This window comes from Oryzias latipes, chromosome 15, assembly GCF_002234675.1.
Source record: "Oryzias latipes chromosome 15, ASM223467v1".
Classification (NCBI taxonomy): Eukaryota; Metazoa; Chordata; class Actinopteri; order Beloniformes; family Adrianichthyidae; genus Oryzias; species Oryzias latipes.
This window is the reverse complement of record NC_019873.2, coordinates 620,349-635,363: the sequence shown is the minus strand read 5'-3', so window position 1 is coordinate 635,363 and position 15,015 is coordinate 620,349. Positions and strand designations below refer to the sequence as shown.

At 41.3% G+C, this 15,015-nt stretch overlaps 1 protein-coding gene across 2 annotated transcripts in view; it reads right to left on the bottom strand.

The window, feature by feature from the left end:
* The window catches only part of itsn1 (intersectin 1), a 116,096-nt gene that overhangs the window by 13,209 nt on the left and 87,872 nt on the right, over positions 1-15,015 (bottom strand). For both annotated transcript variants that reach the window (XM_023963057.1, XM_023963058.1), the window contains 5 exons: positions 12,848-13,042; positions 6,234-6,355; positions 3,043-3,149; positions 579-680; positions 424-505 (listed from right to left, as the gene is read on the bottom strand). In XM_023963057.1, coding sequence (XP_023818825.1) covers positions 424-505; positions 579-680; positions 3,043-3,149; positions 6,234-6,355; positions 12,848-13,042 — 608 coding nt within the window. The remainder of the gene's footprint in view (positions 1-423; positions 506-578; positions 681-3,042; positions 3,150-6,233; positions 6,356-12,847; positions 13,043-15,015) is intronic.

The following is a 15,015-nucleotide window of genomic DNA, read 5'->3' as shown; positions in this document are numbered from 1 at the left end:
TTTCAACACACCTCTAAGCGCTCTCGTCTCGGCGGGAGAGATTCAGGAGTTGCTGAATTAATTTTACGGCGTTTGTTGCTGTCTACAGTAACCAGAATAAAGAACCTTAAAAGAGGTTAAGTCTCCGTGCCTCAGTGTGGGAAAGGGACACTACATTATTGTATGGCTCTTTCAAAATTACATTTCAAAATATGTGGCGTTTATGGCTCTCTCGGCAAAAAAGGTTCCCGACCCCTGGACTAGGGTGACACCTAACAGGGATGTTGAGAGCTTTATGGTAAACACAAAAACATGAATATAAAATGGTAAATTGTGTCACTTTATTCCCATTTGCCTCCAGTGTCACCTTTTCCGTTGTCCTGTAGCATTACCCACGATCACGCGAATTGAACAATTCAACGGTGATAAAATCCAAACTTGTACCTTGAGGAAGTCTTTGATGTCAGGACTGTCGTCAGTCTTCTGTTGGATCAGAGTGGCTCCATTCAGCTGACATGAACAGAATCTGCAGACGGGGCAGGAACACGAAATGATGTCCACGTACAGAGAAACAATGTGACGAGACAATGAAGTCCAACCTGATGTATGACTGCATGTGAGGCAGCTGATTGGTCAGGATGTCTCCAATCATCTTCACGGGCATTCGATCGCCCGACATCTTCTTTCTCACCCTTAGAGCCCTGCATGGAAGCCCTGTGCCATCAAACATCTGAGGAACCAAAGTCTTTCACAATTCTTAAAGTCAAACACTTCTTCTTTGACCCATTAGAAATTCAGACCAACAGAATGATTTAGCCTATTTTCTTAAATCAATGATACATTTACTACAAAGACAACTGGCCACACCTGCCAAGAAAAATGTGAGACATTTTCAGTTTTACCAGCATGTATGTTGGATTGATTGAAATTATTATTTAGGATCTATTCTGAGATTTGCTGCTGTGTCTGGGTCTTTTTTCTGCTACAGAATCCAATTCACATGAGAACATTTGACCAAACAGAAACCCAAAGATTAAAAAAAACAAAAACGGAGGAGTATGTGTTTGTGTATACAAATGACAAAAAATATCAAATATAATATTACGTTCTATATACTAAAATAAATTACACTACTCACAATAAGCTAGGGCTACTGTGAAAAACTCAGTGGGTGTTGTAAACCCACTTAGTTTTTCATCTCACAGATTTTTGGGAAAGGGAGACAATTGTATTGGGGTGATAGACACACCTCATTTTCTGTTTTCCATATAATGGTCTCTCTGTATTCAGTGTGTCTGACTTATTGGAGCCAGAACCAAAACAATCCTAAAAGAAAAACCTTTTCAATGTGGCATAAATGTCAACATTCTGTGGGGGTAAAAAGCTAATTTAGCCTTTAGGTCGTTCCAAGTTCATCATTCAAACAGCCATGAACACATGACATCACTTAACCAATGAGCAGCGCCACCTGGCCATAGCGCGCCTTCAGGTTGGTTGACAGTCAGATGTTGCAGGTGAACTTGGTGAGTCTCCAAATATTATCAGCAGACTTCCATCAAGACACAGAACTAGTGGAAGAGTTTGTGACAGACTTAGGAGTGGACAGACCACAACCATGACCAGTACATAAGGACCTCTGACCTCCGACATGGTTTAGCAAATGCCACACAGCTGCAGGCCCGTTTCCCAGATGTGAGGGGTACTAGGGTTTCTAGACAAACCATTCACAACAGACTCCACCACTTTGACTGGAATGACAGATGACTGTTGCAGGTGACACCAAGACACCACCATGAACATTTGCAGTGGACACAACACCATGTGACCTGGACAACGCAGCAATGGTCTACCATCCTGTTCACTGATGAGTGTCGGGTCACCTTCCACAGAAATTATGGTCAGTGTAACTGGAGACGGTGAGGTGAGCAATACGTTGAGGCCAACATGGTCCCCAGGTTTGGCTTTGGTAGAGGAGGTGCAACTGTCTGAGCGGGCATCACCACTCAGCACAAAACCCATTTGGTTATTGTAGATGGTCCAGTCACTCCACGTTCTTACCTCAGAGAGATCATAGAACCATCATCACCCCCAACCTTCTCTTCATGGATGATAATCCTCCACCACATGCTGCCAGAATTGTCACAGCTGGACTTCAGGAATGGGGAGTGTCAAATATGGTTTGACCAGCAATAATGTCTCCTGACCTGAACCCCATAGAGCACGTCTGGGACCAGCTGATTCAGAGACTGGATGATGGGACCCAATCTACAATTGACCTGCAGAACTGCATGTAGCCCTTGAAGAAGAGTGGAACGCCTCAGAACAGCATCATGAGGCTGGTGAGGAGCAGGAGACGTCGCTGTAAAGCTGTCATTGCAGCAAATGGTGGAAATACCTGCTATTGTCATAGTCAGTTTAGGTTATGACGGGCTATCTTTACTGCATACTGCTAATTGTCTAAATTTTAGGGGTTATAAATATCAAACTAATGAAAATGGTGTTTCTACTCTTTTACTATCAGTAATATAAAAGGGAAAATTTCATTCAAATACAGGCCAAGTAGAAAAGGCACTCATGTAAACAGAAACATCCCTAACTTATTGTGAGTAGTTTATGTAAATAAACAACTAATTTGAAATTTTATTTTAGATTTCTGTGACTTTCTGTCAAGAAAATAAGAAAAAAGACGGATTGTCTGAGTTTGCACATTCCTTGCATGGTTCAGAGATCAGTCATGCTGCCCTCAGTGATCTGCAACGTTGCTCTTTTGTCTGTGATGGTACGACAATGTCTAAAAATCAGTTTAAGTTTAAACATTAGTTTAAATACGTATATCACAGTGAAAGTAAAGTGTGCATGACTTTAAAGTTCCTGTGTGTGTTGTATGGCACCAGCTTCAGGACAGTGAATCTGCTCAAAGTCAGACAAACAACCAGAATGGGCTTTAAAAGTGTTTGATGTCTGAGAAGAATCTCTATTTATTGTAAGAAAGGAAAGATTCAGACTTTGTGAACTAAGCTGATCTTAAAAGTTATTGCCATTAAAGAAAACTCAAATGTTTACTTGAGCAGTTTGATGTTGCACATGATGAGCTCCTTCCAGTTGACAAAAATCATGGCCACCTCCTTCTCTGACAGCAGCTCACAGTCCAGCAGAGGTTTATGGAAAATCTGCAACAAAACACGTCAGCTTTTTCTCTGTTTCTTCTCTTTCATGCCCAAACATCAATTAGCAAACATGATGCATTGAAGTGGTGAAAAGAAAAGCAGTGTGAAGCAGCTGAAGGTACAGACTGTTCAAAATGATTATGCAAATTATATTTAAGTGTCAAAAAGATCAAATTCTTTGTTTTTCAATTAAACTCATGGATGATATTGTGTTTCGTGGCTCTTTGGATCACTGACATCAATCTCAGACACCTGTGATCATTAGTTTGTCAGGTGAGTTCAGTTAACCCTTGTGCTATCCTAGGCACTTTAACATTGGGAGTGGGGTCATCTAGACCCACTAGACGGTGCTCTGAACCTTTTTTCTTCAATGATTTGTGATCTTCACTGGTGTCCATGGATTACATGAAATCTTTCCACCTTTATCCACCTTTGTCATGGCAGGAAGAACACGTCAATGGAAGGGGGGGGGGGTCATCTAAGATAGCACATTATTAAGCAGACCAACATTTTCAAGCAATTTGGGAAAGAAAAAGGGTCTCTGCTGGTAAGAGGTGTGAAATAGTTAAATATGTTGAAAAAGGTATGAAAACCTTGGATATTTCACAAAAACCTAGGTGTGATCATCTTACTTAAGAGATTTGAAGCTGATTCAGAGACACACGTGTTTTTGCAGATAATACATCAGATTAAGGGATCAGTTGCTAAAATACCATTACAAAGCAGCAAGCATAGATTTGAAGCTGCAGGGGGGTCAGGGCTCCAGACTAACTTTTTTCACTAGGAGCACAGTGGCCCCCAACTGAAAATTTTAGGGGCACAACCAGAAAATTTAGGGGCGCATACCGTAAATCAACATTCTAACCAAATCTACTAATTTCCTCTGTATTACTAATAAATACTTTAATAATATTGTTCACTGGATATCAGAACAATCGATACAGATACCTGAGATCAGAGAAAAGTTCAAAAACGGATGGAAATTTATCTTGGTGACACCAAATAAGTGCAGCCAAGACACACAATAAGCGTGTTTGAGATCACCCAGGTGGACGCAACGCTGTTCAGATCACCTGGTGTGTGACATATATTTTTGTTTTTGCTCCAACATCACCTGTCAATCATCACAAAAATATCAGGAGAAAGGGGCGGGGGCAGCAAGGCCCCAACCTACCGAATGCAGCTGGAAATGTAGTACTGAACTGACTGAAAGCTGCCCTATGACTACAAAACAATGCATTATGGGACATGTGTCCTGATGGTTTTTGTAGTTAAGTGAGAAATTGAAACAATTTAAAATACCAATTGATTAAAAATAGGCTACATCCATTACAAAACATTCAAATAAATATAAAATATATAATAACACAGATCATACTAAGGGGGAGAGGAATATTAAAACTAAATTGAACTAAATTGAACTCCAACTTCCTGTTCTCCTTCAGTCTCGCTGCAGATTCGCAAGACTGCGACCAAATGGTCGCAGTCTGGAGCCCTGAGGGGGGTATTCCAGAAAGCAGGTTATGCTAGCTCCCACAGTAAGTTTGAGGCTAAGGAAGCGGATAACCTCAGCTTTTGGTTCCCAGTTCAGGGTAGGTCAAGTTGCCATAGCAACTCATGCTTTGAACATAACCTGGTCTGGAGCAGGTTTAGTTGAAGATTAGTTTGTTTACAGAGAGGTGAAGAAGCATGGCGTGTCCATTTGAAGATGATTTAGTGGATGAAGAAGCTCAGATAATACTTTTTCCACCATGAGAGGATGATAAGACCACATATGGTCTTATCACCCTATAACCCTTCACCCTATAACTTTTTTACATTAATCTAGCTTAATTATTTGCTTCAGTTAAGATAAATCATTTTTTTGTTACGTCAGTTTAAAAATAACACGTATTTATCAGTTATTTTACATTCATTCAAATTAATTCAGTTAAGTAGGTGTAACTTTGGTGCTTCTGTTAGATCGGCACCGCAAGGGATTGTGGGATACCATTCTCTTTGCCTGTCTGGACGGATTTGGGTTTAAGTGTGGCTTTTTGACCAAATATGTTCAGTTGTTTTACTGTGTTTTGCCGAGTTTTTTTGTCCTACTATGCTTATGTCTCTGCACCATGAGTGAGAGGGAGGGAGAGGATGCTGATTAGCTCAATTGGTTTCACATCGTCATTGACTGAACAGACCTGATTTAAGCTAGTCAGCATCAAGCAGACCAGGGAAAGCTGGAAAACAGGCAGGGTTGTGGGTCTGGAGGACCGGGGTTGGCCAACCCTACTCCAGAGACTTCCAGTTCTACGTGAACCTCCTATTTGCCCCTCCCCTAAACAACACTCGCAAGCAGAAACAGCTGCAGTGGGTCCAGACATACGTGAAGACTTATTTTCAAACAGTCTTGTTTACTGATGATGACATACAACCCTGGATGGTCCAGATGGATGAAGTAGTGGGTGGATGGCCACCATGTCCCAACAAGGCTGCAACGCCAGCAAGGAGGTGTTAGAGTCACCTTGCGTTCTGTAACAGAATCCTCTTCTTGCATGACAAAGCACCATCTCATGCTGCAAGGAATACCTCTGCATCAGAAAGGAAGATAAACTGATGGTGTGGCCCCCATCCTCCACTGACCTCAACCATATTAAGAACCTTTGGAGAATCCTCAAGCAAAATCTCTGTGAGGGTGGGAGGCAGTTCCCATCCAAACAGCAGCTCTGGGGGGCTATTCTGACATGCAAAGAAATTTAGGCAGAAAATCTATAAACACACAAGTTCAATGAATGCAAGAATTGTGGAGCTGCTACAAAATAATGGGTCCTCAGCTCAGATGAAACTTGACCTATGGAGATGATTTTGATTGGAATAGCTTTTGATTTTTGTACATTTGACCTCCTAGTGCAGAAAATTCAACAAATGACCATTTTAGTTATTTTAAAATCTATCAAATGTTGTGGAACTCTGTTGTGAGTAATGATTTGAATTGAATAAAAAAATATGATTTGCATAATAATTTGGAACAGGCTGTAAAATCAAAGTTGGATTTTCAGATCATAACCTTGCATGCATGCGTGTGTGTGTGTGTGTGTGGACATGCACCTCTGTAACAAGCTGCAGATCGTTGACGTAATTCTCTTCTGTGACAATCAGCTCGTGGATGTACCCCTGCCTCTTCCTCTCCATGGGACTCAGCATGTCCAGCAGGTGAAGGTCAGCACACCCTGCAGCACAAACATGGTGCTGTCAGGCATCAGGCAGAAAAACAGAAGAACCTAAGCAGATGGAGGAAGCCCAGTATACGTACCTGAGAGGACGATGCAGACATTTGTGGGTGAAGGAGTTACTTTTTTTTTTTTTTTTTCACTGAGCTAAAACTGGGTTGTTGTTTTATTTTTGCTATGACGTCTTCTGAGTTTTCACAGCTAAAACGTATAAGCTGTCCCATCAGACTGTAGGTATCCTGCAACCTAAACCTACATCAGAATAAAGTACAGGGGGAAAAATAAACTTTTTTCTCTAAAACTTCGAGTTTTAGAAAGAACTCAAAGTTTGAGACTAAATATTCTACTTACACTTTTCTTATCTGGAAAAGTTTAAGTAAGAGGCATCAGAAGAATCTGTGTGTCTGCTTTAGAACATCCTGTTAACTAACCCCGCTATAATACACTATATTACCAAAAGTATTCGCTCACCCATCCAAATGATCAGTATCAGGTGTCCTGATCTCTTGTTCTGGCCACAGGTGTATCAAATCATCACTCAGTCATCCAGACTGTTTTCACAGACATTTGTGAAAGAATGTTCCGCTCTCAGGAGCTCCGTGAATTCCAGCGTGGAACTGTCATTGGACGCCACCTGTACCACAGATCCAGTGGTGAAATGTCCTCTCTCCTAAATCTACAGTCAACTGTCAGCTCTATCAGAACAACATGGAAGAGTTTGGGAACAACAGCAACTCAGCCACCAAGTGGTAGACCACAAACTGATGGAGCGGAGTCAGAGGATGCTGAAGCACAAAGAGGTCACCGACTTTCTACACAGTCAATTGCTCCAAACTTCATGTGACCTTCAGATTAGTCCAAGTCCAGCATACAGAGAGATTCATGGAATGGGTTTCCATGACCGAGCAGCTGCATCCAAGACACACATCACTGAATGCAATGCAAAGCGTCTGATGCAGTGGTGGAAAGCACGCCGCCACTGGACTCTAGAGCAGTGGAGACGCCTTCTCTGGAGCGTTGGATCAGGACTCTGCACCAGAGCACAAAGCAAGGTCCATGAAGACATGGAGGACAGAGTCTGGTGTGGAAGAACTGGACTGGTCTGCACAGAGTCCTGACCTGAACCCCATAGAACACCTTTGAGATGATTTAAAGTGGAGACTGAGAGCCAGGCCTTCTCCACCAACATCAGTGTGTGACCTCACCAATCCGCTTTTGGAAGAAAGGTGAAAAATTCCCATAAAAACACTGGTCTACCTTGGGGACAGCCTTCCCAGAAGAGTTGAAGCTGTAATAGCTGCAAAAGGTGGATCCACATCATACTGAACTCTATGGGTTAGGAATAGAATTGCAGTTTAATTCATGTAAGTCATGCGGTGAGTGAATACTTTTGGTAAAAGTATATGTAACTGTGCTGCCATCTGCAGCCACAAGAGAGAACAGAAGCTCTTATCTGATGTAAAAAGATTATTACTTCAACAAAATGTGTTATTCTATTTAAAACTGAATTTGTGTTGCATTTAACACAAATTCCAGTTTGACCAGTTAGATATTCAAGGATAATTGTTTCTATAAGAATGAGGAACGAGGCCATTGTGTCTCAGAGCATTTAATCTTTCAGCACCCGTCAGCTCCTCTTCAAAACAGAGCGAGACATTCCCAACATTCCCCTGCATGTCATTCATTCATTCAACTCACATGGACATCTGCACTCTCATTAGATTTGGCTTGATTAGTACTCCACCAATTATTCATTAATTTAACAAATTTATGTCCACATAAAAGGTCTTCACTGATTACAGGAATAATGACATATAGCCCCCCCCCCCCCCCCCCCTTCCCGTTTTGATGAAAGTCCTCTGCTTCTGTGACGGCAAGGCTCCACCCGTCATCATCATCAGGACCAAAACTCTAAAAACCAGGCTGTGTTTTTACAAAAACACGGTTCTGGCTCGACTGATCGACCAATCAAAGAGTTGAAGGGAGGGGGGTTAAAAATGGAGCAATGGTTACCGTAAAAAAGATTCACAACAGTTTTTGACTGCATGAACGAAAACAAAGAGTAACACTTGATATGGCAGCTCCAATAATACTAGTGTGTTGCTATGCAAGCAAAATGAAATCTGTTTGGAGTGTGTGTTGCCATAGCAACCAGAAATAAACTGTGTACAGATTTCTGCACATGTGATTTTCCCAAACAGTAAAAGGTAAACAATGTAACAGTAAACAATGATAAAAACCCCTACCTTCATAACTCACGTTAAGAGTTTTTTTTAAATCAGTCCAAAAAAGAAAAAAAAAAAAGCTTTAAAATGTTTGTGACAAAACGTTTAAAATGGACTTTTCCAGGACAGGCTGAGCTTTGGACCACAGGGCCTTGGGGATGGAATGATTCAAAGAGCTCATTGACCCCTACCCAAAAAACCTTCAGACCCAGCTTCTTGGTCTTTTCTCAAAGTTGATGCTTCAATAATGACTTCTTTGTCTGTTGTCATAGCAACAGACAAAACAGTAAACATGTAAACACATTGAAGGAAGGTTTTCACAATTTCCTGCAATACCTTAAATGTGTAACTTGTGTGCTCATGTGAGTGTTCTGCTCAGCAGCGCAGTGTTTGGCGTCGGGCTAAGTTGGATTTCTGACGCTCGCTTCCTTCTGTGCCTCCTTCCAACCAGGAAGCAGCAAAAGCAGCAGCGTTGTGAAACTCTGCCCTTAGGAGGTGGGGGGGAGGCATGTCTTAGTGCTGCTTCATCCTTCTCCTCTTCATGATGAGGTGAAAAACCAAAAAAAGGGCTGAGGGGCCGAGTATTTGGCTTTCAGGAGAGGAGAGGGAACGGCAGCGCTAAGACTCAACCTTGGCAGATAGTGGGTCTTTCTTTGGAACTGTGGTGGGTGGGTAGTGAGGGGAGGAGTCAGAACTTGCGACTGACAGATGGTTGAAGCGGGTGAATTAATAGGGAGAGACATAAGGAAGTCTAAAACGTAAAAAAGGAGGAGCGGTCTGATGAGCAGATGAGTCTCTAATGACAGAATCTCCAGTTAAGCCACAAAAATGACCCACTATCCACCTACATTGTGTGTGCATGTGAGTGTGATCCTGGAAAAACATCAGTCCAATCATGTAGAGAGAAGCTTAGCAGTCACTGCTCTCCCTCAGACCTCCCCTCCCTCCTTCCTTCATAAAACAGGAAGACAGGAGAGGAAGAGGCTGACTATGAAAGCCCTCCTGCTGCTCGTGCACGTTTGCAGCCTCAGATCAACAGTCAGAGCCGTGCACGAGCTGAGCTCTCCCTTTAACATTACAGTCTATCTGTATTTCTTTCTCTCTCTTCTACTGGTGGAGAGTCGCCATGTCCGGGTCATGTGACCTCTTGCTGCTGTCCCATTGGAAGTGGCCTAGTGGGCGTGGCCTAGTGGGTCTCTTTGAGGGCTTTGAGGAGAGGGGGGTTCTGGGTAATGATATGATCCTAGAGAAAAGGACGACAACAGCAACATCAACAAAAACAACTAAACAAAACAACAACAACAACAACAAACCAGTCGGGTACTAAGGTGGGCGGAGCCTGCAGAAGGACTGAGTGCTGGGGGGGGGGGGGGGGGCATAGAGACAGAGGATCAGAGCAGACAAAAACGATACTGTAATGTTGCATGCCACACAGGAAGCTCTCAAAGTAATAACATTTAATTGGAATTGCTGACGGAAGTTGTTCCCTGGCAGTTCTGTGGCTCGCTCACTGATTTCTCCCCTCTCTATGGATTAATTGGTCAGGGCTAGACACACTCTAGTACATGACACCTACACCACAGTGCACTGAAATATGGGTTTGTTCACTTATTAATCTGCATACTTCAAGTTTAACATTTTCTCTCTCATTTTTATTCCACCTTATGCAATGTTGCTGTCTTTCGCAGATTTCTTTTAACAGCGCAGAGTTTTGCATCCTGATTGGCTACTGATCGTGTAGATCAATCTCTTCAGTGCCATGTCTCCAGTACGGAGACAGAGCATGTGCAGCATAAATCTTTAATCGCCATCAGATTTTTGTTTTTATTCTATAATCCTGGACTTCCTTTTCTATGAAGGTTTGAACTTTCAGAGTTTAAACAAGAGAGACGTGTAAAAAAATGTTTGTGTGTATATATATACATATATATATATTGTGTAGCGAGTAGTTTTACAGCCTTAAACATCTGTAATCGTACTTTGTGGATTTCACCTCTCATGGATTTCTATGGAACGTATCTCCAGCGTGAAACGAGGGAACACTGCACACCAAAGAAAACTTATTTTTCCAACCATTTATCTGAAATCTAAATATTGACATTTTTTTGCAGATCTGATGTTTTAGATACTAACCTGCAGAAATTATCCTGACGTGCAGAAAGCCACGTAAAGGTAAAAAAAATACATGCATTGATATGTTCATATTTTAAAAAGTATGATAAACAGTGAATTAACAGAAAAGGTGATAATGGAAGAATCTGAATGTCCTCAAAGTTAATAAAGTCCCTGCAGTTAGACCATCCAAGCTCAGATGCCAGAGTTGTGAGAGTATTTGTCATCATGAGAGCAAGTGTCACTTCTTAAGTATTGGGGGAACTTGTTAGAAGAAACTTCAGTTTTCTTTCTCTGCTCTAAAACTCTGCTCTAAAAGGGGGAGGTATGAAAGACAGAGGGAAAACATGCAGAGGGTCCACATTCTAAGTGTGCAAACACACACACACGTATATGCATGCGTATGAAAAGTGTGAGGCAGGAAAGCACACCTACACCCCACGGGGGGTGGGGAGTGGAGTGGGGTGTCAGTGACAGATAATCTCCAAACCTGTGTCCAGAGTGTATGTGTGTGTGTTTGTCTGGTAGTAAGTGTGTGTGTGTGTGTGTGTGCAGGGGCACATGTACAGTCAGGACCATAAATCTTTGGACAGAGACACATTCTTTCTAATTTAGTTTCTGTACATTAACCACAGAGAATTTTAAATAAAACGACTCAGATGCCATTGAAGTGCAGACTTTCAGCTTTTATTCCATGGGTTGAACAAAAAGATTGCATAAAAATGTGAAAAACTAAAGCATTTTTAAAACACAATCCCTTCATTTCATGGGCTCATAGGTAATTGGACAAATGAAATAACTGTAAACCAAATGGTCATTCCTAATATTTGGTTGAAAAGCCTTTGTTGGCAATGACAGCCTGAAGTCTTGAACTCATGGACATCACCAGATGCTGGGTTTTCTCCTTCTGAATGCTCTGCCAGGCCTTTACTGCAGCAGCTTTCAGTTGCTGTTTGTTTGTGGGCCTTTGTGTCTGAAGTTTAGTCTTCAACAAGTGAAATGCTGCTCAATTGGGTTCAGATCAGGTGACTGACTTGGCCATTCAAGAATATTCCACTTCTTTGCTTTAATAAACTCCTGAGTTGCTTTGGCTGTATGTTTTGGGTCGTTGTCCATCTGGATTATGAAACGCCGTCCAATCAGTTGTCACTGTTGTCTTCCGTGGACGTCCAGGTCTTTTCGCGTTGCTGACTTCACCAGTGCTTTCTTTCTTTCTTTCTTTCTTTCTCAGGATGGACCACACTGTTGATGTTGCCACTCCTAATACTGTAGCAATTTCTGGAATGTTTTTTTCTGTTTTCTCAGCTTAATGATGGCTCCTTTCACCTGCATGGAGAGCTCCTTTGACCGCATGTTGTCTGTTCACAGCAAAATCTTCCAAATGCAGCACGAGTCCTCTAATCAACTCCAGGCCTTTTATCTGCTTCACTCATGATGACATAACAAGGGAATTGCCCACACCTGCCCATGCAATAGCATGGAAGTCAATTGTCCAATTACTTACCAGCCCATGAAATGAAGGGATTGTGTTTACAAATGCTTTAGTTTTTCACATTTTTATGCAATCTTTTTGTTCAACCCATGGAATAAAAGCTGAAAGTCTGCACTTCAATGGAATCTGAGTTGTTTTATTTAAAATTCACTGTGGTAATGTACAGAAACTAAATTAGAAAGAATGTGTCTCTGTCCAAAGATTTATGGTCCTGACTGTATGTGTGTGGATTGGTGTTAAGATGCATGTGTCTTTGTGTGTGTGTAAATTATTGTGGACATGAGTGTGGATTTGTGTGTGTTAATGAGCAGATACACAAATGTGCGTATGTGTCGATGCAGGTGCGGATGTATATTTGATTACAGATACATTGAAGTGTGTCTGTGTGCATGTGTGTGTGTACATGTGTGTGTGTCTGAGTGTAAGTGAAGATGCAGGTGTAGGGTATCTGTGCATGTATGTTTATATGAGCAGATGCTTTTGTGTATGGTGTGCATGTGCAGATGTCCGTTTGTGTGAACATGTGTGCAGAGGCGCATGTGTGCATACATGTAGTGTACATGGGTTGTGCATAGTACACGCATTTGTTTAGAATTGTGAGCATGTTAGTATGTTCATTTTAACACAGTTGGCTGGAGTGTTCCCGTGCATGTGCATACTCACACTGTGTGCTGGGGTCAGTGTCTGTGGTCAATTTGACATAGTTGCTGGGAAACAGGCCCTCTCTCCCGTTGAGCTCTCCTTTCCACCAATCACAGTCTTCCTTGTTGAGCACGGTGATAACCTGACCCTTCAGGAAAGCTAGTTCATCGTCATTCTGCGCCACATAGTCGTACATGCCGATCACCTGACACACGGCTGCAGAGAGGCACAAAGTCAGAACACATCTTGATGTGAGAGAAAAGCCTAAAGCCCTGAAACACATAAAACAGTGGTCCCCAACCTTTTTATTAGGTCACAGACGGGTTTAATCTCAGACAATATTTCAACAGACCGGTCTGTAGGAGGCCAAAGTAGTCGTTGAATATTTTTTAGCTTCCTGTTTGTTTTTCAAGTAAAAAAATTAAAAAGCTTCTACATGGAATGTAGTTTAAAACGACAGTTTGAAAATGGCTGGATAAAGATCCAATAAAACAACATTTATTACTTTGTAGAAGCTGTTTGAGTTGACAAAATATTTCATAGAAAACCATCTTAACAATAGCTGCCCTTCCATGGTCTATAAAATTGTGCAAATTCGATTTGCAACACTAAATTTGGAGACAAGGAACTTTTAAAAAAAACTTAAATCGTAAAAGGAGTTTTTGCTTGCAGGTGGTTTTTGAGGTGCATCAAAATTTACATATTTTGCAAAACTGCAATCAAAACACTTTTTTTTTTAATTAAATGAGTTATATGACCTCAGGTAACCAGTTTGTAGTTAGTGATGGCAATGGACTTCTTGGTTTGAACTGGCTGCCTTGAGCGCTGCCCAGCGGGCGCCACAAGAAGTCGCACAGCATCACACAGCTCATCAAAAGTTAAGCGTGTCATGCTGAATTGTTGGATCCAATTCTCTCTAAAATCCATCAACCACCACTTCCTAAAAGTGGTAGCTACTCTCACATGTAAGGAGCTCGCTGCTCCATGGCCTGAATAACACGCCAACGTCTCCTTTGATAGACGATGAACACAAGTGCCGTGGCAGAAATTTGAATGTTTCTTCTATAAATCAAATTATTGTTCACATTTATCGCCGTGTTTTTGAATGACTTATCCATGCGTTGGTTTGCATTTATTCGCATGATTATGACTTGATTTAATGTAAACAGTGTCATTGGGAATGTTGTTTTCTAGAATTTGGGTAAAGTTTTACACATACAGTAAGTGTGTTGGAAACACAGCTAGTGATTACTCAATCAAGGCTTAGATTCTTTTTCCAAGACAAAAAGATTGCCCGTAATCATATTTTATTGTGTGAATGCTGCAACCTAACCCTAATCCATTCACACTATTGTGATCCTGTTTCTCTTTTTTTTGTCATTTTTGTGAACACCTGTTGGAAATCCATAATTCTTCAAACCCTTCATGTATTACACTCATCCAACTATCAAAATGTTCAGCTCTTTCAAGAAGTTACTGTTCCGAAGTTTTGACTTTATAAGTACCATTTTTTAAAAACTCCATTGAAATTGACTAACAGACTATTCAAATCCCCCAAATTTCACTAAAGATTTTGAGCTCTACAAAACGTAAAATCTCAAGACCCTCAACCACAGAAACCACTCAACTTTAAAACTACTCAGCATATTTTGGCCCTTGAACTTATATTTTTCTTTTTAAAACTCCTTGTGGTCTTTAAAATATTTCAGGTCAAAGTCATTGACCTGTGACTCTGTGAATGAATCTTCAATTATCCATGAGTGTGTATTGGAGACAGTTGGGCTCCTGTATGACAGTGAAACTATTAAATACTGAAAGTATCATAGTTGATTCTGCTGTAATAAAGCAAAAAGAAGAAACTGCAATTGATCATTCAATGAATGGTCTAGCTCACATCTCAGCCCACATCCTTTCATTTAAATGCTTTTTCTGCATTTTCTTCTGTAACATTCATTCATTCATTTTTGAATGAATGAAAAAACTGAATGAATGACCTTTCCTATGTGCAGAAATGACAAAGGCCCTTGAAACGACCCCCAAAAACCTCCGAGTCCAGATGAGTTAGATCCCCACCCCCTAAGGTTTGCTGCAGGTTTTATAGCTGAACCCCTTGCCAGCATTTTCAATTTGAGCTCTAAAACAAACAGAATTCTCAAAGTTTGGAAGGCATTTTATGTTCTCCCTCTACT